The 22,459-nt window shown below is 44.3% G+C and overlaps 1 protein-coding gene and 1 pseudogene across 1 annotated transcript in view; both read right to left on the bottom strand.

Moving 5' to 3' along the window:
- The window catches only part of MINDY4B (MINDY family member 4B), a 43,168-nt gene extending 42,668 nt beyond the window's left edge, over window positions 1-500 (bottom strand). The window contains exons 1-2 of the mRNA XM_049867842.1: window positions 388-500; window positions 122-149 (exon numbers count right to left, since the gene is read on the bottom strand). Coding sequence (XP_049723799.1) covers window positions 122-149; window positions 388-500 — 141 coding nt within the window. The remainder of the gene's footprint in view (window positions 1-121; window positions 150-387) is intronic.
- Window positions 501-3,816: 3,316 nt separating this feature from the next.
- LOC126066224 (40S ribosomal protein SA-like) lies at window positions 3,817-4,673 on the bottom strand (annotated as a pseudogene).
- Window positions 4,674-22,459: the final 17,786 nt, after the last annotated feature.

The raw sequence follows: 22,459 nt of genomic DNA, 5'->3' as shown, positions 1-22,459 counted from the left end.
TCTTCACATGTTAAAAGCCCGTGACATTACGTGCATGGAATAAATGCAGATTATATTGTTAATGTGATTGTTTGAAGAAGCAACTAGAGGAAAACACACTGGCTTTGAGAAAAGTCATTACCTGAGGAGTTGTATTATTGGCTCCCAACCTACAAATGAAAGAGAAAACATCAAGTAAATTACTCACTTCATTCAAACGTCACACCCTCAATCCCCCAAACTCTACCCTTTCTGAGGAAGTCTCTTTCCACAAAGTAGGTATACCTTGAAGCATTTTAAATGTAAATCTATAATCGAGACTTCTCACATAGCATACATAAAAGTTGATTACTTAAACACCCTCTAACACCCTCTCATTTCTAGAGAAATGAGAAAACAACACCTTACCTGTGATAACTAAAGATTTCCCTCCATTTGTCAAGAAATGAAATTTTCCTGGTTATCTCTTCCAAATCCAGCTTTTGGGAGCATTGTTCCTGGCCTGAGACCTCCCTGTCCATTTGAATAGTGTGAGAAATTGAAAGAAAGGAGTTATTAGACTGAGAGAGGGAGTTCCAACCGTGGAGAAGAGAGATGGCTGGTGCAGATGGCCGGATGAAGCGCGTTACCCCTATTTTGACCAGCAAGGAGATCACACCACACAACTGCCGCTCAGGGCTCACTGTAAGCCCCTGCTATCAGATCATAATTAAACTTTCATTAGAGGTGGAATACTTTCTGTGTTTTTGTTCACTGTATAGACGCCATGAATGTTTAATACAAAACACAGATTTATAAACAAAGGGATTACAATTGCTTAGCTGTATCAAAGCAAACTTGAATAATTTAATTGATAAAAGATATCATGCTGATGAAATGTGATAGTTCCTTATTCTGTGGTATCTCCTTGGAGGTGTTGGTCGAACAGAAATACATAGCCAAAGGGGCTAGATCTAGCCTGCTGATATCTAAAAACTGTGTTGTCTTAGTTATCTAGTGCCTCTATAACAGAAATACCACAAGTGGATGGCTTTAACAAACAGAAATTTATTTTTTCACAGCCCAGGAGGTTAGAAGTCTGAATTCAAGGTGCCAGCTCCAGGGAAAGGCTTTCTTTCTCTGCAGGCTCTGGGAGAAGGTCCTTGTCATCAGTCTTCCCCAGTCTAGGAGCTTCTCAGAGCAGGGACCATGAGTCCAAGGGACGTGCTCCCCTCCTGGTTCTTCATTCTTGGTGGTAGGAGGTCTCTCTCCTCTCTGCGCGACTCCCTCTTTTAGATCTCAAAAGAGACCGACTGAAGATACAACCTAATCCTGTACATTATTTCCCTTCTTTAATCAAAAATCATCCTTAAAAACAAACAAACCTTTACTAGTTTTCTCTTACTTTATAGTGTTAATGTTGGCGTCTGTATTTCATATTTATTAGGCACTCCCAGTGTAGAAAAAAAAAAAATTAAGAGATTACGTGGTTTTTGCTCTCAAATAATATAACAGTGAGAAATGGCCTGGAATTTCCTATTTAGAAACCATATTAAAAAATAAATTCTGGATCTGCCATTTAAATTATTTAACAGCTTAAAGCTAGGAAAGGGGAAGAGCTAAGAAAATGATTTCTCTTAAAATTCATTATTGAATCTGTGCATTTTTGCTAAACAACCAATTGGCTAGACTATGTCCTAATTTACAGAGACTTCTGCAAAACTGGAAGCATAAATCCCAGTGATTAGACAACTTATCAATAACCCATTTTGTTGGTAAGTTTTGAGTATTTCCTCTGTGCTCAGGCACTTGGAGGTGTCAAGGTAAGTGAGACAGGACTGGTGCCATTTCTCGTGGAGAAGACAGACACCCAGAGGGGAAAATGCCATGAGGACAGTGGCTTAGGGGGCAGTAGGAGGACAAGGAAAGGCAGGAGAGAAAAGTGGTTAAGAGCACAGCTCCGGGGCCAGACTGCTAAGTTCTGAATCATGTTTTCACCTCTCACTAGTGATACAGCCTCAGACAAGTTGTTTAACTTCTCTGTACCTCAGTTTACTCACCTATGAAATGGGGAAAATTTAATATCTTTACCATATTAAGACTTCTGATCCATGAACATGGTACATAACTCCATTTATTTTAAAATTTGTTGCTGTTAAGTTGATTCTGACTCATAGCAACCCTGTAGAACAGAGTAGAACTGCCCCATAGGGTTTCCAAGGAGTGCCAAGTAGATTCAAACTGTTGACCATGTGGTTAGCAGCCATAGCTCTTAACCACTACGCCACCAGGGTTTATTTTAACCTTATTTAATTTATCTCCCCATTGTTTATTTAGACTTAATCCTGAGAAGTAAAATGCCTGCATCCAATGATATGAGCATTTCAAAGACTTTTGATATACACTGCCAAGTTTCATCTTTGTTCATGAACATCCCTTGCCAAGTCCCTCTTATTCCTTTTATTCCCAGGTTGGAATTCATTCCCCTGTGATGTGTTTGTAGTAGTGGTGGTGACGAAAGGTCTTTAAACTCACGATGAGAAGGGAGAATCACCATCAGCACAAAACTGATTCCTATGAAGTCAAGGTCAGCTATACCTACACTCTTCAACCAGTCATCCTCCCCTGGCACTCTCTGCTTCTCTGCTAGGTTTGATAATTTTTGCAATAGTCACACAGATTTCACAGACCATACTCACAATTATGTGGTTTATTAGGGAAGTAACAGGCTACAACTCGGGATCAGAATCAACTTGGAAGTAACAGGAACAACACAGGAGACAGAGTTTGTCAGTCAGGGCAGCTTCCAACCAAGACAGGTCTCAGCTCTTTCTTGGCAGTTCTGCAGGCTGGACACCGCTTGGGCCTCTGCCACCAGCCTCCCACCTCCGCTCTCCCCCCGCACCCTGGCTTGGGCAAGTGTTACAGCTCTTTTTGCTCTGTTGTCAAGTGCTTGGAGGCACCCACTCTGCCAGCAAGTCTCCTGTCTGAAGGCACTCAGCTCTCTTGCTCTGCAGGTTTGTGAGGCCACTGCAGCCCCCTTGCTCTGTGGAATGGGAAGCCCAATGCAGCTGTCTTGCACTGGCCTCCTGATTCTTGCCACTCATACCATTGTTACCAAATGCAATCAAGCAGATTGAAAGCAGACATAGTTTATTACTTGCAGCAAGCAAGGAGACAAGGAGATTGGTCTCGGAGCACTTTCTCCCCGAACAAAGGGCTGGAGGAAGTTTTTATGTTACACAGGAAAGGGGAAGTCATACATATTCAGTAAATTCCTGGGAAGTGGCATGTATATTTATTGTGGGGGCAGTCTAGGAGTTAGCATGGAAGTAGCAGATGGACCCCTGCTTCTGAAGTCCAGTGATTTTTAGTTTCTTGGCATGAGTCTCAGAGCTCAGGTTTAACTTCAGGTCACTGATGTCTCACAGCACATGCAAAGGGGTCTGGTTTCAGCTAGTTTGTCTGAAAAACATTTTTAAGCAGGGAGATTAGGACAGGGCAGGGGTTCACAATTTTGCTTGCAATTTGCTGTCCATAGGTGTCCTGCAAAATACTTCACTGGCACAGACTCCAGCTCGGGGCCTGTCAGTTTCCTAACTGGTCTCTCCATCTCATACCATCTTGCACTATCTCATACCATCTCCAGTGTTACAGCTCTCTTTCTGTCTCCTGGGTCCAGGAGGTTCTCAGCACAGGGACCCTGGGTCCAAGAACACAAGGATGTGCTCTACTCCTGATTCTTCTCTTTTTTCTCTAGAAACTGATGTTTATTTTTCATCAACATTATTTCCATTTTCTGTCTGTCTAAGAGACTGGAAAAACAGCTGAAGACCACTCAGCAGTGGCTCTTACCCATCAGTGACCTGAGCAGGGAGCTGCAGCCCAATCTTCTGAGCAGGCTGAGCACTCCAGTCTTTAGTAGAGAACTGCTGAACAGGCACAGAGGGCACCTGCATGCCTTCACATCAGTCCTCAACCTCGGGCTGAGCAGCAGTAAATTCAAGAGCTGGAGCAGTCTGTTTACCATGAAAGCACTCCTTGGTCACAGCTTCTTCAGTAGTGACTTACTTTTCCTTTACAGACTCTTCAGGATTTCTGTAGAAGTAGAGATCAGGCATGACCTCCCATGAGTACTCACGGGAGATGGGACCATGCATGCACAGAACTTCCCCGGCCAGCATCCACCGTATCAGACCCACCGATTGAGCTCTTTTGTTGTTGCTTGGGACAGCAATGTCCATGTAGCACAGAGGAGAATCTGTGTGACACAGAGCAGGGGTGAGCAGGTTAACATAAGACGCTTCAGTGAGAGGCTGGTGGTCAGCCCTGGGATCAGTAGCCACCAGAAGATGTGGCTCCCAGAAGGCTGCCTGAACCTGGCTAGTGAAGGTTTCAGGAGTGAGGTGCCCAGCAATAGGAGTGGCTCCAGTGGCAGCAGCAAACTTCAGCATAGTCTGCTGACCAGTATTGCCAGAGGATATGACACTGACATCAGCTGAGTTTTCAATGGCAACAATGGCCCGAGCTGCCAACAGAAGATTCTCCTAGTAGGTCCTTTTCAGGTTTATGATGTAGACACCATCGCTTTTCTTTTTGGAGATGTACTGTTCCATTCGGAAGTCAAGGTTGGTGCCATGTAAGTAGGTTCCTGCCGCAACGCATTTGAGGACATCCTCCTGTTTCATCTGCAGAACATGAAGGGCTCTGGACATTGTGAAAGTTTCCCCTTTGAGTTAAAATGGGAACCCAGGACAATGCCATGTGGACCCTTCTCTGGGTAGCACAGAAAAGCCTGGGAGTGGCCCTTTTAAGCCTAGCAGGATGGCAAAACTGACCAATCCCCTTGGTAGGCCAGTCACCTAGTTTGCATAGTAAACTGTCCAATCCTTGCAAGGGTTTTACAGACCTTATTTGCATAGCAGACTAACCAATCCCTTTGTAAGATTGTGACCTAGCAAATCCTGTTGGCAGAACTACAAACTCAGGGCCAGAAAGGCCATATATAAAGGGGAACCTGTTGTACTGCAGCCCCTCACTTTTTAATAAAGAAAGTGCCATCTTTGGTTCCTTACCCTCCTCTCTCTTTTCAGTTAGATGCTGACGAAGATTCTACAGATGGAGAAGGCTGATTTCTGGTATACACCAAGAGCTGAGAATGTAATTCAGCTACAGGCAAAGGAAGCTACCACTCTCTTGAGTATTATATCAAAAATCTGGGGCAGGTTCTTTGCTGTAAGAAGAGGGTGAGAAGGAAAGATGAGATTGGGGGATCCTGGACAGGTAGGAGGAAGGAGGCGGGGGTACAGTGATATGTGTAATTTGGGGTTGCTTTGTTCCACATTTACCTTGTCCATATCCCATGGCATATAAAGTCACCCAAAGCTCTGTCCCATGACTGCCAATCATGCAGCAAAGGACTGGGGCTGAACATAGGGTCTCGGGCAGCAATGGGTCTGCAGCAGCAAAGGAAAGCGTAAGTATAAAGTAGGAGGGTTTCTGTAGCTATGCAGCGGGGTGGAGGGTCCGAATTTATTCACCTATAAAGGAAATGCATTATGTCAGTATAGAAATCTGTACCCCAATCCGTTTTCTTTCTTTGTTGATAGTTTTTGAAAAATAATATCAATAATTTCTTGAGAAAAGCTATTATACATTTTATCTTAGTTACCTAGTGCTGCTTAACAGAAATACTAGAAGTGGATGGCTTTAACAAGAGGAATTTTATTCTCTCACGGTTTAGGAGGCTAGAAGTCTGAATTCAGGGTGCCAGCTCCAGGGGAAGGCTTTCTCTCTCTGTCGGCTCTGGGGGAAAGTCCTTGTCATCAATCTTCCCCTGGTCTAGGAGCTTTTCAGGAGCAGGGACCCTGGGTCCAAAGGACACGCTATGCTCCCAGCGCTGCTTTCTTGGTGGTATGAGGTTCCCCTGTCTCTCTGCTCGCTTCTCTTTTTTATATCTCAAAAGAGATTGACTCAATACACAACCTAATCTGGTAGATTGAGTCCTACCTCATTAATATAACTGCCTCTAATCCTGCCTCACTAACATCACAGAGGTAGGATTTACCACACATAGGAAAATCACATCAGATGACAAAATGGCGGACAATCACACAATACTGGGAATCATGGCCTAGGCAAGTTGACACACATTTCTGGGGGACACAGTTCAATCCATAAGTTTTCAAATCTTGAAATTAGTATATAAGAGTTTAATGTTATTAACGTTTGCTATGGTTTCGCAGAAAATTGTGTCTGATCTTCAGAATCATGTACTCAATTTGCCCTGAAAGTCAAATTAAAAACTCTGGGCTTGCAACTATTTTGACTAGCTTGCAAAATTACCCCCATCCCCCCAATTTTTTCTCACTTTTTTCATATGTTACTTCATAAATGGAAATCCGGAAGCAGAGTTTTAGAGCCTTTTGATTTTTTTTTTTAAACAAAATCTTGTTAGTGTTTAATTAACCTTACCCCAGGAAAGCGCTTCCTTAGGATTAAGTTAAATCCTTTAAGCTTAATTATCATTCATTTTCTCAGTTCTACTTTCTGTGGAGATGGAAATTTCCTGATTATATTCCTTCCTAAAAGAATTCTGCCAAATTTAAGGAAACTGGAAGATGGATGATATATTCCTTCTTTTGCTCTTTGGTGGTTTGGTGAAGAGGAAATAAGATGGGTGCCAGGTCCAGGGTCAAATCCCAGTGCTTCCACCATGCCTGTCTGTGGAACTTGGGAGAAATTAGTGTCTCTGAGCGCCACTCTCCATGCCTCCTTTGACTTACCTGATAGAATCGTAATAAATATGACTTATGTGAAAGCTCTTAAGCTTTAACCAAGGTTTTCTTGCTGTTAAAATTCTTCTTCGAAAGTTCTATTTTTTATGCCTTTATACATATTTAGGAACTGCCGTACGTGTCAGGGATAGAGCTAGAAGTCAAAATCCTAAAGTGAGGAGACATGGACCCTGGTCCAGGCTCTGTCCCTCAGTCGCTAGCCATGTGGCCTTTGGTTTTTCACTTAGTCCCTTGTGAGCCCTAGTCCTTGTTGTTGTTGTGTGCCATCAAGTCGGTTGACTCATAGTGACCTTATAGGACAGAGCAGAAGTGCTCCATAGAGTTTCCAAGGCTGTAATCTTTCTTCATGGGTGCATATCGCCAGTGGAGCCACTGGGTGGGTTTGAACGACCAACCTTTCAGTTAGCAGCTGAGATCTTAACCATTGTACCACCAGGGCTTGGGAATCTAGCATTTAAAGCATGGGTTTTGGAGTCAGACTGCCTGGGTGGGAATCTTTGCTCCTCTACTGTGTTATTTATTGCTGTGGAACAAATTACACAAACTTAGCAGCTTAAAACAACACCTATTTATTACGTCACAGTTTCTATGGGTCAGGAGTATGGGCAAGGCTTAGCCAGTTTCCTGCTCAGCATTTCACAAAGCTGAAATCAAGGTGTCTACTGGGGCTGTGATCTCATGTGAGGCTCAAGTCTTCTAAGTTTATATGATTGTTGGCAGAACCCATTTCCTTGTAGTATAGAATTCATAGTGACTTGCTAATCTTCAAGGCCAGCAGGAGAGAGTCTTTGCTGCCTTAAGTCTCTTTGAATCCTTTTTTAAAGAGCTCACTTGATTAGGTCATGCCCCAGGATAATTTCCCATTTGACTAACTTTAAGACCAAGTCAAACTGATTAGGACTTTAACCAAATCTGCAAATTCTCTTCACCTTTGCTATATGCAATTGGTAAGAAACAAGTCACAGGTTCTACCCACACTCAAAACCAGTTGCCATCAAGTTGACCCTGACTCGTGGAGACCCCATGTGTGTCAGAGTAGAACTGCGCTTCATAAGGTTTTCAAATGGCTGATTTTTCAGAAGTAGATCCCCAGGCCTTTCCTTTCTTCTGAGGGGCTTCTGGATGGACTTGAACCCGCAACCTTTCACTTCAAGCACAGCTGAGCTCATTCACAGTTTGTACACCACCCAGAGACAAAAGGCCTGACTTGGTGGTCACCCTAGTGTATGTCTACCACATCTACTTACTTACTGGCAGTCATCTTGGGCCAATCGTATTAACTCTCTGTGCCTCAGTTTCTATACTTGTAAAATTAACTACCTCAATGGGTCACTCTGAGGATTCATTAATTAATACCTAAGAGTTTCCATGGGTCAGGAAACATAGAACAACATACAACAGTAGGATAACAAGCATTTAATAACCTTTAGATATGGCTATTTCTTTTCAAAGTAGAGACAAAAATTCCTAGCCCATTGACCTCTCAGGGCTACGAGACTCAGGAGGATAGAAGGACCCTGTTAACTGAAGAGCACTATGCAGACGGGGTGAGTTATTGCTATAGGGCTTTTCTTCCATTTTATTTTGTTTCTCTGGCTTAATCAGCACTTGACTTTAAGCAACAGAAACTCAATTTGAGCTGTTCCAGTAAAAAGAGAACTTAGTGTCTCATTTCATTTCAAGGGAGAAATTCAGTTTAGATACAACTGGATAAAAAACAACTGGATACAGAAGCTCAAATGATATTGTCGTGTGTAGTCTCTCTCCAAGTCTGGGCTTGCTTTCCTCAGTGTGGGAGACTCTCTTGTGGAAGAAAAGATTGCCACTCCAGGCTTACCTTTACCAGCTAAGCCACCCCAGGAGAAAGAAGACCTTCCCCCTACCTTTCCGAGTAGCTCCAGCAAAATCCCAGGGTTGATTTTCATTGGGTCACTGGTCCATCCCTGAGCCAATCTCTGTGGCCACAGCAATGGAAAGCTTTGATTGGTCAGGTCTGGCTCATCTGCTTACTGTTAGAGCTGAGAATGAAGCCAGATCCCCCTGAACCACATGGACTGAGGGTGAGGAAGAGAGGCTTCCCAATGGCAAGTTGAAATGCTCGTACCAGAATGGGAATGGATGTTTGCAAGCCAAAAAAGGCTCATCGTGTTCTTCTGAAGTCTGGATAAAAGTACTAGACCTGCAGTCCAAGGAAGAACAAGCAGAACGTAAGAGAGACTTCTGAGAATGTGTGGTCTACTCCTGTGAAGTCACAGACTGTCATTGCTGCAGGGAGCACAGAAGCCATCTAGTCAACCTCCTGTAAGACCATATCCCATACAAGTGGTCAGCCATCTACCTTCCTTTTTAAAAAATATTTATTTATTTATTGAACTTTAGATGAAGAAACAAACTAGTTTCTCATCAAACAGTACACACATTGTTGTATGACATTTGTTAACAACACAACAACATGTCAACCCTCTCCCTTCTCAACCTTGGGTTCCCTATTACCAGCTTTCCTGTTCCCTCCTGCCTTCCAGTCCCCGCCCCAGGGCTGTTTTGTTTTGTTCCATGAGCCTGTCCAATCTCTGGCTGAAGGGTGAACCTCAGGAGCGACCTCATTACTGAGCTGCAAAGGTGTCGGGGGGCATACTCTCAGGGTTTCTCCAGTCTCTGTCAGGTCAGCAAATCTGGTCTCTCTTTTTGAGCTGGAATTTTGTTTTACATTTTTCTCCCAGCCAGCTACCTTCTGCCACTTCTTTCTTGTTGCCTTGGCACTTATGACTGATCTTGCATGCTTGTGGGCTACATGGGGTGTGATGGTGGGGGAACTGAGATCCTATTTAGGATCCTATTTTCTCCTAAAATAATACTGGATATCATTACCATCGATATGTAGCTGCTTACTGTATATACAAAATCTGTCGCTGTCGGGTTGATTCCCACTCATAGTGACCCTGTAGGACTGAGGAGAACTGCCCTATAGGGTTTCCAAGGCTGTGAACCTTTATGGAAGCAGACTGTCACATCTTTCTCCCGCAGAGCTGCTGCTGGATTCAAATTGCCGACATTCCGGTTAACAGCCGAGTGCGTAACCACTGTACCACCAGGACTCCTTGTATTTACACAGACAGATATAAAATGTATCTATATATAGATATATATATATGTCTTTATCTCTAACTCCACATATAATGAAAAATACACCCCAAACCCCAATATTCCTTTCTGAATGAGCGACAAGGACAAAGAAAACTGTTGCTTCAAACAGGCCACCCAACATTCCTGAGCAATTGCTCATTCCTTTTGTCCAAGGAACGGACACCCCCTTGCTCCTCCAGAGCCCTGGGTTACCCACTAAACCTAAAACCACATTCTGCAAGTCATGGGTCTGCAGTCATCCACTGGACAGCCTGTGGCCCGTGGTCTTTTTGTTTCCCGTTCTCTTAACAAATGCCTGCTTTCCTGCTGCTTCCGGTGTGCGGTGACACGTAATTGTCCATTTATATTTGTGTGCGGAAGGAGGTGAAGGCTCTGCTGTGATTCACCATGTTAGCATTTCACGGCTGTCAGCCTGCCTGTTTTGAGGTATCTTCCACCTTGTTTTAGAAGCTGCCTAGGCAACAGGAAGCTCACCGGGCAGCGAGTAACCAGATACGGGTTCTAATATTCAGTGGATTTGCTGTGTGATTTTCTTGAAGTCACTTAGCTTCTCTGGTCCTAAGAAGGTAGAAGAAGAGGTTGGAAGACTGCAGGTAATCTCTAGAAAACCCCTCCAGCGCTTCTGCCCTCTGACTTGGGCACAATCTGTCAATTCCACCTAACTCCGCCTGGGACCTCTTGACTGAGGCCCATGAGCCTTCTATTTATAGGCTCTTTGTGGCTTTATAGTGCTTTGTGCTCTCTTCCTGGACTTCAAATAGTCCAGTGTTCTATGGAGCCAAGAAAGCTGCTTTCGGAGGCAGCAGAATTCATTCTCAGCTTCCTAATTCTAGGAAACAGGAGCAATGTAATGTAAGAGTGTCAAAACAGCAGGCGAAATTAACAGATGCTCTGGGTAAGGAACACAGCGTGAAAAGGTTTTCTATAACGACTGCCTCCTTAGAGTATAAATGGGAATCTGTCCGTTTGCTCCCGGTGGCCCCACACACCATCTGTTACTTATGTCAGGTGGTCAGTAATTGCTATATGTGACCCGTGTTGTTAGTAACAGGAACAACACTGCACATTGTAGCTTTCTTTGCTTTCTCCCTTCTCCCGGCGACTGTGGCTGTAAGGTTTGTGTCTTTCCTAAGATGGTAGACCAGGATTTCCCGGGCCCTTGTAACTAAATATAAACAAATCACTCACTCTCCCTATTGGGAAATAAGTTATAAATAACGCATCGGAGCAATCTTTCATCAGAGAGGCCGTGGTTACTAGGAAACGGGTGCTGCAGTCAGGTTCTCTGTTGTCATTACATATCTATACCGCTTTGAGTACAAGCTCTGGTTCTTTGGCTTTGGTCTTTCAAATGGCTCTTGAGTATGTTGTTCTTGCAAAGTAAGGTATTCTGCTCACTTGTACATTTTAAGGGAAGAAGGTTTGGGTTCTAATTTGGCCTCCACTGTCAACTTGCTGTGTGATTTTGGGTGACTCAATTCACGTCTCTGGTCCTTGGTTTAATTCTCAAGAAAAGAGATGAGAAGATTGGGCTAGATCAGGGGTTGGTGAAACCTGGCCTGCCATCTGTTTATGGATGGCCTGCAAGCTAAGTATGGTTTATACATTTTTAAGTGCTCAAAAACAAAAAAAAGGCTATTTCATGACATGCAACCAATGTGTTGGATGGGCCGTACTCCCTCCCAGGTCTCTGGGGAAGATCCTTTCTTATCTCTCCCAGCTTCCTGTAGCCCCAGGCACTCCTTGGCGCAGATGGACACCATTCATTCCTTTGTTGTCTCTCTCTTTTAAAAGGACACCACTGGGGTTGGATCAGGACCCACCCTACTCTGGTGTGACTTCAAGTTCCAAACAAGGTCACATTCACAGGTACCAGAGGCTAGGACATCAACATATCTTTTGGGGGTGAGGGGCACAGTTCAATCCATAATAATCCCTTAGTCAAATATACAGTACTCTCCCTTTATCCATATCTTCTGCATTTTGAGGTCCAACAGCAAAACTAGCACAAATTTGTTTCCTTCTTCACAATTGCATGGAAAGAAGATTCATTCTTACTGTGGATCTTAGCAACCTCAGCATAGGATTTTTTTTTTCTTTCCTTATTAAGTTGGAAACTTTCACTTTTTCACTTAAAGGAAGTACTTTACGGCTCCTCTCTGGCATATCTGAATTGCCAGCATCACTACTCTTGCACTTTGGGGCCCTTGTTAAGTAAAATAAGGGTTACTTGAACACAAGCACTGTGATACCATGTCAGCATTGGACAAAGGCATGATTCATGTCCGGGGGAAAGACAGAGTGGGATGACACAAGATTTCATCATGCTACTCAGAATGGTACATGATTTAAAACTTCTTAGTCGTTTATTTCTGGAATTTTCCATTTAATATTTTCAGACCTTGGCTGACCACAGGTAACCGAAACTGCCAAAAGTGAAACCGTGGATAGGGGGAGGGGGGGACTACGTATCCACTTTTTCTTCTTTATTTTTTGCCTGTATATCAATCATGAAACATTTAGCATTTATTGGGTATCTACTATAATGCTGTACATGATATATAGCATTTTGTTATTTCTTACATATGACTATCATAAAGTTATTTCTTGGACTTGAAAATAAGTCTCACTTGGCGATTACTGGTGGCATAGAGGTTAAGAGCTACAGCTGCTAACCAAAAAGTCAGCAGTTTGAATCCACCAGGGAGCCCCTTGGAAATTCTATGGGGCAGTTCTACTCTGTCCTATAGAGTCACTATGACTCGGAATCCACTCGATAGCAACAGGTTTGGTTTGGTTTTGGTTTGGCAGTCACTGGTATGGTGGCTTCTCAATCATCAGGGACCTAGGCTTCTTCCATTTGGTTGCTCTGCCATTCTCACACTTGGTCCAATATGGCTGCTTTATCTCCTGCCATCAACCCTGTGTTCCAGCGGAATAGTGGAAAAGATATGCCCTTTAAGTAAATGACACAGAATTTTTGCTCACATCCAACAGGTGAATCATGTGGCCACTAGCTGCAAGAGAGGCTGGCAACATAGCCCTTAGTTGGGCAATCATCCATTCTATTAAAAATGTGATTACTACGTAGTAAGGGGAGAATGGCTGTTGGGGGACAATCAGTAGCTTCTGCCATGAATGCCTCACAGATAAGTAAGGAGCCTTTCTCGATCTGAGCCATTTCTTGCCTTTCGCTTTCCTCTGGCTCCTCCTCCCCTTTCCTCTGCCTCCTTGTAAACAGCTTGGTTTGTGAACCCAAGTGAGCACATTGAGTCAGCCCTGGTGGTTCTGATGTAGGCACCCAGTCATTTATTGTTCATGCATTCCTACCCACACAGCCACTCACTCCCCACACACCTACACTCAGAAGTAGCTCAGAAGACATGGGTTTAAGTCCTGCCTCCTTCACTTAGTGACCTTGGGTAAGTCAGCTAACCTTCATAAGCCTCATCTTCTGCACCTCAAAGAAGGCGCCATTGCATGACAGAGTCCCTGCTTAGCGTACCTTATATAGGAATGTGAGGACTTAAGGAAAGCCATGGAAAAGAAGGACACAGCTGTGGAGAAATATGTGGAGGAAGCCCTGGTGCACTGCAATGTCCCCTAATCTGATCACACTGCCCTTCTTGTAGAAGGAGCCCCCAGGAACCCCGTGTCTGCACATGACCCCTACACTGGCCACAGCTGATGGGTTCAGGTGTGGAATCTTGTTACAAAAGGGCCCATCAGATTGTTTCTTTGGGGAATATGCCATTTTGAACTCATTACGATGAGCCCTATTAGTAACAAAGGACTGTAGGGGCCTGGGGTCTTGGAGCACTCCCTGAGGGCTGGAAGTCAACAAGTTCTTGTATTCTGTGAGATATCTCGTCTTTTCAATAAATTCCATGTCTTCACTTAAACTTTTTAGAATAGTTTCTCTTCCTTAAAATAAGCATCTTAACTAATCAACTCCACTACTGGCAAAATTGGCAAAGTTTAACGTTTGATGCCTTCTTGTAAATGTGTGTGTCCTTTTTGTTCCCTCAGGGTAAAAGATAAATTATGCCTTCTTCTTGTTCCCATGTTTCCCTCCCCCATCAAAATTAGCCATTAGACAAGACTCCAACAGCAATCCTTTGTACCAAAAAAGTGTGATTTTGTAGAGATATATACCTCTCCTGGGGTGATCAGGTAAGCCTTAATTCCAGTTACAGAATAAAACATAATTTTTCCCTGGTAAAGGAAGGAACTTAAGTGTCAGAAAGGAGATGAGCAAGTATACTCTCTGGAGGAAGAGGTCTTTCAACCTTTCCACCTCCACTTCACATGGCATCACGCAGTTGGCTGCCTTGTTTGTTGCGTGCATGTCCATGCGTCTGCATCCCCACATTAGACACACATCCACACCATGCAGAGTGAACTTACAGGCAAGCTTGTTACTGTTGTTGTCAGTTGCTGTCAAGTTGGCTCCAACTCATGGACACCTTACGTATAACAGAACAAAATGTCACCCAGTCCTGCACCATCTTCTTGATCTTTGGTATGTTTGAGTCCATTGTCATGGCTATTGCGTCCATTCATTTCATTGAGGATTTCCTTGTTTATTGCTGACCCTCTTCTTTACCAAAAAGAATGACCTTTTCTGGTGATTGGTCTTTCCTGATGATGTGTCCAAAGTAAGAGACCTAAAGCCTCGCCATCCTTGCTTCTTAGGAGAATTCTGGCTGCAGTTCTTTTAGGACTGATTTGTTCATTCTTTTGGGAAGTCCACAGTATATTCAATATTCTTTGCCAACCCACAATTTGAAAGCATCAATTACTCAGCTTGAAGACAGAAAACTTGGCTCTTCATGTATTTACCTGGCTCTTTCTCCTTGCCCTTTGAGGCACCACCCAAGTATTTAGACCTTCGTATGGCTTCTATCTGCCCTCACTGAACTACGGACCCCACCTCTGAGGCCCCAGTTCTATCTTTTGCCTTTTTACTCATTATCCACCTCATAATATTTGAGTGGTTTGTCTGTGTTTGTCTTTGGAAGGGCATTTCTTCAAGGTGAATTCTATGTCTTTCACCTATCTATGCTCGGGGTCAAATGCTGAGAAAGGAGATGGTCAAAAAAAAAAAGGGGGGGGTTTATAGACCAATGGAGCCCTTCTCGCTAACTCTCTAGCTTTAGTCCCACCCTCCTTCCAGGGGACTGCTCTGGTCAAGGGCTTCCATGACCTATTGGTTAATCAGCCTTACCTGGCTTTTCTGTCCTGTTTAACACCTTTGATCACTTCTTGAAATATGTCTACCCTCCTTGGCTTTCTTCACCCTCCGCATTCTTCTCCTTCTCTAACTGTAAAAAAAAAAAAAAAAAACCACGGCTGTCGAGTCAATTCCGACTCATAGCGACACTATAGGACAGAGCAGACCTGCCCCATATGGTTTCCAGGGAGCAGCTGGTGGATTCGAACTACTGACTTTTTGATTGGCAGCTGTAACTCAACCACTGCGCCACCAGGGCTCCTTTCGCTGACCAATTCCTTTTAATCTCTTTCATTGGTTCCTCTTCTTCCTGCCCTTTAAGTGCCACTGTACCTGGGGTTTTATCCCGGATCCATACTTTCCCACCCTCCCTTGGTGATCCCTGCCACTCACCATGATTTTAGCCATATGTTGATGACTCACGAACCTGTCTTCTGCTTATGCCCTCTCCCTTCAGCTTCCCTCCATTGTCATTCAGACTCTTCATCTTAGGCACTTCACACTCCATGTCTTTAAATCAAACTCATCATCTTCCCTCTAAAACTTTACTCCCCCCATGTTTGCCCTCTCAGAGCCCTGGGGGCCTTCCTTATCTCTTCTCATCCTGTCCCCTTAAGTTAGAAGCCAAGGGGTCATCCCGTTTCTTCCCTGTCCTTTACTCCTCTCATTTGATCAGTCACCCAGTTTTGACTGTCTTACCTCATCAGTGTTTGTTTCCCTCCCTCCATTCCCTGAGTCAGACTCTCATCACCTTTGGCCAGTTTCTGTAAAATTTTCTTATTGGCTGTGCCCAGTCTCTTCTTGTCCCCTCGCAATAGGTCCCAGCATGTCCTTCTTCTGGAATGCAAATCTGACCACGCCATTCCCTTCAGTGGTCTGCCAGATGAAGTCCAAGCACACAAGCTTCTTCTGTGCTGCCCACAGAGCTGATGTCCACCAGGACACTGAGCACCTCTCTAAGGCTAGAGAGATTTAAATCAGCATTGCTTGTGCCTTCCTCGGCCTCTATCAGCTTGCTAAATCAACACAGCCCTCTCTACCTTTAAGCAGTACCAGGATGATAGCTGAAGGCAGTGATTAATTTGACTTGGAACTAAGAGGATCGGCAGTTCACAAGGTGCCAAAGATACAGCTGTGAACTTTCTGAGCAGGGAGCAGATTTGGAAAACCACCAAGGTGCCCTATATAGAATCTTCCAATTTCCAAAATGAACCGTTTAAAGAAACATGATATAAATCTTTCACTTCTTAGAGAAAAATGGGACGTAGTACTAGCATAAAGGAAAAAAAAAAGGGAGGAAGAACCTGAAAGTTAAGTAAGGAATAACAAGAGCTTACTGAGTGTTCAGGGACAGTGGTGGTTCAGTGATGGAATTCTCACCTTCCACACTGGAGAACCAGGTTGGATGGATTCCCAGCCAACGCACCTCAAGTGAAGCCATCACCTGTCTATCAGTGGAGGCCTGCTTGTTGCTACGATGCTGAACAGGTTTCAGCAGAGCTTCCAGAGATGAACAAGAAGAGAGGCCTGGTGCTCTACTTCTGAAAACCAGCCAGCGAAAACTCTACGGATCACGTTGGTCTAATCCTGTTGTGCATGGAGCCGCCATGAGTTGGGACCCATCTGACAGGAGCAAACAACTGACTGTTGATCCTTGCCTCTGTGGTCAGTATGATGGGGCCATGCACAGAACAGCCTGGCAAATGCCCACTAAGTGAGACCACTAGGTCATGGCAGTGCTCTCTGCTCCCCACTGTAGTAAAAAAAAAAAACAAAAAAACTAAGCCACTGCCATCTAGTCAATTCCGTCTCCTAGCAGCCCTATAGGACAGAGTAGAACTGCCCTATAGGGTTTCCAAGGCTGTAATCTTTACAGAAGCAGACAGCCCCATCTTTCTCCTGCAGAACGGCTGGTGGGTTCGAACCGCCAACATTTCGGTTAGCAGCCGAACACTTAACCACTGCACCGCCCCACTGTACAGCAGATGTAAATGCTTCCAACGGTGGGCTGCACTGTCTGGAGGAACTGCGTGTTCATGGAGGCCCTGGATTCCTTAGAACACTTGACTGTTTTAGCTGTGAAGGACCTTAGACATCTTTCGGGGTGGCCCTCTCACCTCTCACATAATGGATGATCCAGGTGTGCCCCAGACCAGACTGAATTCTGACTCTACAGAATGTGGGCTGCAGAGCCTTCTGGATGCATTGATAAGACACTGCCAAGTTGACAGGCATGAGACCTCCTTGTTTGGTTGGAGAAGGAACTGTGTGGCCAGGTACCTGGAGAGAAGAAAGACTTGTGACAGGAGAGAATGCAAACTGATGCCTGGTCTTTGTCAGGGGATCAGCCTGAGCATCTGGTTTTGAGTTTCTTGAGAGATGTGTGACACCCCAGACACAGCCAGTGTGGTTATGGGCACAGATGACAGGATGCATGGCAGGGCTGGGGAGGAGCTGTTCTCCACACCTGCCTCTAGCCTGTCACAGACCACCGTTCATTCTGGGACCCAGGGGTTGCAGAACACCCCTCAGGGAAGGGTCCTTTTGCAACGCAGTCTTCTCGCAGAGGCCTTGGAGGCAGAAGCATAACTAGGGTATAGCAGGTAGAGTGCATGCCATGGGCACCACTTGAGGACAGGCACTAATGAGCAGCTTCTTTGGCCATGGCAGTTTCCATCACCCACTGTAAGAGATCATTTAGCAATTTAAAACTAATGACCATAGGTGCTATTTTCCGTAGTTAAGCCCCTGCTTGAAGGTAGGTAGGCTGTGAGCTTTCTTGGTGCGCAAACTGGGATGAGGACACCAGAGTGTCCATAAACTCCCAGAATGAAATAGGAGGAACTCGAGGGAGAGTTATGCCTTAGTTCTCCATTTGTCAGTGGGGTTTTAAGAGCCATCAAAATTCGGAAATTAAACTGGTGTGATTATTATTTGTATTCATATACTGCGAAGGTCCGGGGACATTTACATTAGTTTCAGATAAGTAAATGAAAATCAGGAAAAGTTAGGTGACACCCTGACATCACAGAGCTGGTGAGAGGAAGAGTTTAGGCTTGAACCTAGTCCATTTTTCACTTCCCCCAGCTGGTTAAACTTCAGTTCACTTATCGAGAAAACAATCTATATTTTAGCAGCAGCATAATTTCTGTGATTTTTGGAAACTGGCTTAAGTTCTCAAGTGTAGGGGCCACGTCCAACACTTCTCTTTCCCTCAGGGCACATGGTTGAAGCTTAATCAATATCTGATGAGTCATTTGATTCATTCATGAGAAACAGCTTCAGCGTCTTCACCGCATGTTGTGGGCAGTTACTGGCAAGGGTTGGGAAGATGTGGCAGTAAAATAGATCTTATGTCACCAAGGAATCACTCAGTTTGAAATGAAGCAGCGGAAGCCCTATGAGAGTTAGTTGGAAATGAAGGAGAAAGGTAAGTGTAAGATGGTAGGAAGGTGACTGAACTTAGGAACTTCAGCAAAGATTAGAAGCAGTCAGGTCTCCGAGACAAAAAAAAAAAAGATTGAAAATTGGCCCATATTCATTCAACAAATATTTATTGAGTGCTTGGCCCATGCCAGGCCTTGTTCTAGGGACTAGGCATTCAGCAATGGACAAAACAGAGCTGACTTTAAGTGAAAGCATTTTGAGAATTGTTGTTGTGAGTTAACATCGAGTTGATTCTAACTCACGGTGACCCCCACGTGTGCAGAGTAGAACTGCTCCATAGGGTTTTCAAGGCTATGACCTTTCAGAAGCAGATGACCAGTATTTATGCCTCTCCATACCCTTGTGGAAACCCTTATGGCCTAGTGGTTAAGTGCTACAGCTGCTAACCAAAAAGTCGGCAGTTCGAATCTACCAGGTGCTCCTTGGAAACTCTGTGGGGCAGTTCTACTCTGTCCTATAGGGTTGCTATGAGTCAGAATCAACTTGATGGCAACAGGTTTTTGTTGTTGTTGTTGTTGTATTCCTTTGTAGTCCTAGGATGACAGTAAGGCTTAGATTTGTAAAATTTATATCTTACCTTGTTTTATAAAACATAAGGTGTATAAAACCAAACCCACTGCCATCAAGTTGATTCCAACTCATAGCGACCCCATAGGACAGAGTAGAACCGCTCCATAGAGTTTCCAAAGAGCAGCTGGTAGATATGAACTGCCCACCTTTTGGTTAGCAGCCAAGCTCTTAACCACGGCACCACCAGGGCTCTGAAAATAAGAAAGGACAGAAAAAAAGGAGGAAAACTGGGAGACAGATGGGCTCCAACACGATGGTAAACCAAAAAAAAAAAAAAAAAAAACCCAGTGCCGTCAAGTCGATTCTGACTCATAGTGACCCTATAGGACGGAGTAGAACTGCCCCCATAGAGTTTCCAAGGAGCGCCTGGCAGATTCAAACTGCCGACCCTTTGGTTAGCAGCTGTAGAACTTAACCACTATGCCACCAGGGTTTCCGTAACATGATGGTATCACCCATTAAGACAAACAAACAAACAAGAACGACAGAAACAGTTCTTTGGAAGCAAAACAGCAAATCCTGACACTAAGACCAGAAGGAAATGTCTTCAAGAGTTCTAAAAAAAAAAATAGGAGGGCCTATGGATTTGATTGAAAACCCTGGTGGTGTAGTGGTTAAGAGCTAGCTACAGGTGCTAACTAAAAGATCAGCTGTTTGAATCCACCAGATGCTCCTTGGAAACCCTATGGGACAGTTCTACTCTGTCCTATAAGGTCGCTATGAGTAGGAATTGACTTGACTGCAACAGGTTTGGGTTTTTTTTTTAACGGATGTGATTTGGACTCCATGGTTGGTGTAAATGGTTAAAACTTCACTAACCAAAAGGTTGGTAGTTTGAACCCACCCAGAAGTGTCTTGAAAGGAAGGCCTGGCGATCTGCTTCTGAAAGGTCACGGTCTTGAAAACCCTATGGGACAGCTCCGCTCTGTTCACATGGAGTCGCCATGAGTCAGAATGGACTGGACAACAACTTTTATTCTACTTGCCTTTGTGGATGTGATACACGACTACATCAAAAGCAAAGGCCTTTCAGATGAGGCTGGGATGTTGTCACCTTGAATTGAATGGCTGAGTCTTCATGAGTTCACACTGCATCTTCAGGCAGTAACTAGAAGGCAAGCCCATCCACGGTAAGTCCCTTTAGTTGTGTGCAACAAAGGCATTGAACACAAGGGAAAGGTGTGGCTATTGATCTTGCACGTGCCTCAAGAGATAAAGCGTTTCAATGTGCTTCGGAGAATAGTCGGAGGCAGGCGGGAGGGAGGTAAGAAAGCTTGGTGTCTTGCAGAGAAATGTGTGTTTACAAACTTCCTTGGAACAATCTCAGCTCAGATGAACAGGTTTGCCCAGCTCTTTATATGGATATAGGTTTGGCTATAGGTTGCTGTGACGTGGTGGGGAAGACCAGGTAAAGGATAGCAACATTCTGTCATGTCAGAAGAGAATGAATCAGTCTAGAAATGAAACTGCTTTCCCTATTCAGGAGAAATTATTTTTACTTAAAGAAAGTACTATTCAGTCAGCTGGGGTATCTGTGAATGACATCCCACTTACTGCCGTCCAGTTGATTCCGACTCATAGTGACCCTATAGGACAGCGTAGAACTGTCCCATAGGGTTTCCAAGGCTGTAAATCTTTACAGGAGCAGACTGCCAAATTTTTCTCCCGTGGAGCGGCTGGTGGGTTTGAACTACAGACCTTTTAGTTAGCAGCTGAGCTCTTTAACCACTGCGCCACCGGGGCACCTGTAAATGAAATACATAGAGAGAGATAGAGAGGAAGGAAAGGAGAAACTTTTGATCTTACTGGCTTTTCAAACTTCTGAGGTATCATAGGAGATGCCACTGTGGCTTTTAACTGGATCTCTCTGTCTCTCTCTGACTCGCTCCCCTTCTCTCCCCCGCTCTGCTTAAGCTGGTTTGAGTGGGTTTTTGTTTTTCACATCAAATGCTCCCTGACCAAGTTACCATTGTCAGGTGTTGTCGAGTCAGTTCCAACTCATAGTGACCCCCTGCGCAGCAGAACGAAACACTGCCCAGTCCTGCGACATCCCAACAATCGTTGTTATGCTTGAGTCCATTGTTGCCAAGACATTCAGTAATAGGTCGTTATTTTCTTTTCCCTTTCCTTTTCCTTGAGGTGGAGAATAGAGGGGTAACTTGCTGTTTTGTTGTTAGGTGCTGTCGAGTCAGTTCCAACTCATAAAGACCCTATCTATGCACAACAGAACGAAACACTGCCCAGTCCTGCTCCATCCTCACAATTGTTGTTATGCTTGAGCCCATTGTTGCAGCCACTGTGTCAATCCATCTCGTTGAGGGTCTTCCTCTTTTTCGCTGACCCTTGCTGACCCTCTGCTTTACCAGGCATGATGTTCTTCTCCAGAGACTGGTCCCTCCTGATAACGTGTTCAAAGTACATGAGACAAAATTTTCCCATCCTCGCTTCTAAGAAGCATTCTGGCTGTACGTCTTTCAAGACAGATTTATTCATTCTTCTGGCAGTCCAGGGTATATTCAATATCCTTTGCCAACCCCATAATTCAAAGGCGTCAGTTCTTTTTCTGTCTTCTTTATTCATTGTCCAGCTTTTGCATGCATATGAGGCAATTGAAAATACCATGGCTTGGGTCAGGCGCACCTGAGTCCTCAAGGTGACATCTTTGCTTTTTAACACTTTAAAGAGGTCTTTTGCAGCAGATTTGCCTGATGCAATATGTCGTTCTTTCCTCTAAAAAAGTAGAAATATATGAAATGTATTTATGCCAGAGGGGTAATTAATATTGCATAAATACGTTTTATGTCTTTTTAAAGGAAATAACAAGCATATTTTTCTTTAGGAAGCTATGAAATGTTAAAAAGTAAAAAAAAATAATAAATCTGAAGGAAAACGTTTCCAGCGTAGTGTGCATATGTGTGTGGTGGGAGAATATTTCACCGGTTGTATTTAAGGTACTTGTTTTCTTCCCCATGTTCATTGCATTTCTTCCCCCTGCACTTCAGAGGTCTCTGCCCAGCCCAGGTAGCTGCACATCAGGCTTGGGAGAACAGGGATGGCTCTGGATTCAGAGAACGAAAGTGAAGTTTAGGTTCAATGGTCACTGGTTTAGGGGGAAAACAGAGCTGGACACATTCTTGCAGAATGAGTTTGTTTTTGTTTCCAAACTCCATTGGCCGGGGATGATTGGGAGGGAGAGGGGAGGTATCCTAGATGATCCTAGAACCTCTGCTGGAGCAAGTACCATCCAGCACCAGAGAACACCAGGGAAACTGAGTCCATGGCCAGTTGAAAACCAGCTGACACCAGGCAG

Source organism: Elephas maximus, chromosome 23 (assembly GCF_024166365.1).
Source record: "Elephas maximus indicus isolate mEleMax1 chromosome 23, mEleMax1 primary haplotype, whole genome shotgun sequence".
NCBI lineage: Eukaryota > Metazoa > Chordata > Mammalia > Proboscidea > Elephantidae > Elephas > Elephas maximus.
The sequence above is the reverse complement of the archived record's forward strand: the minus strand, read 5'-3'. Positions and strand labels throughout refer to the sequence as shown.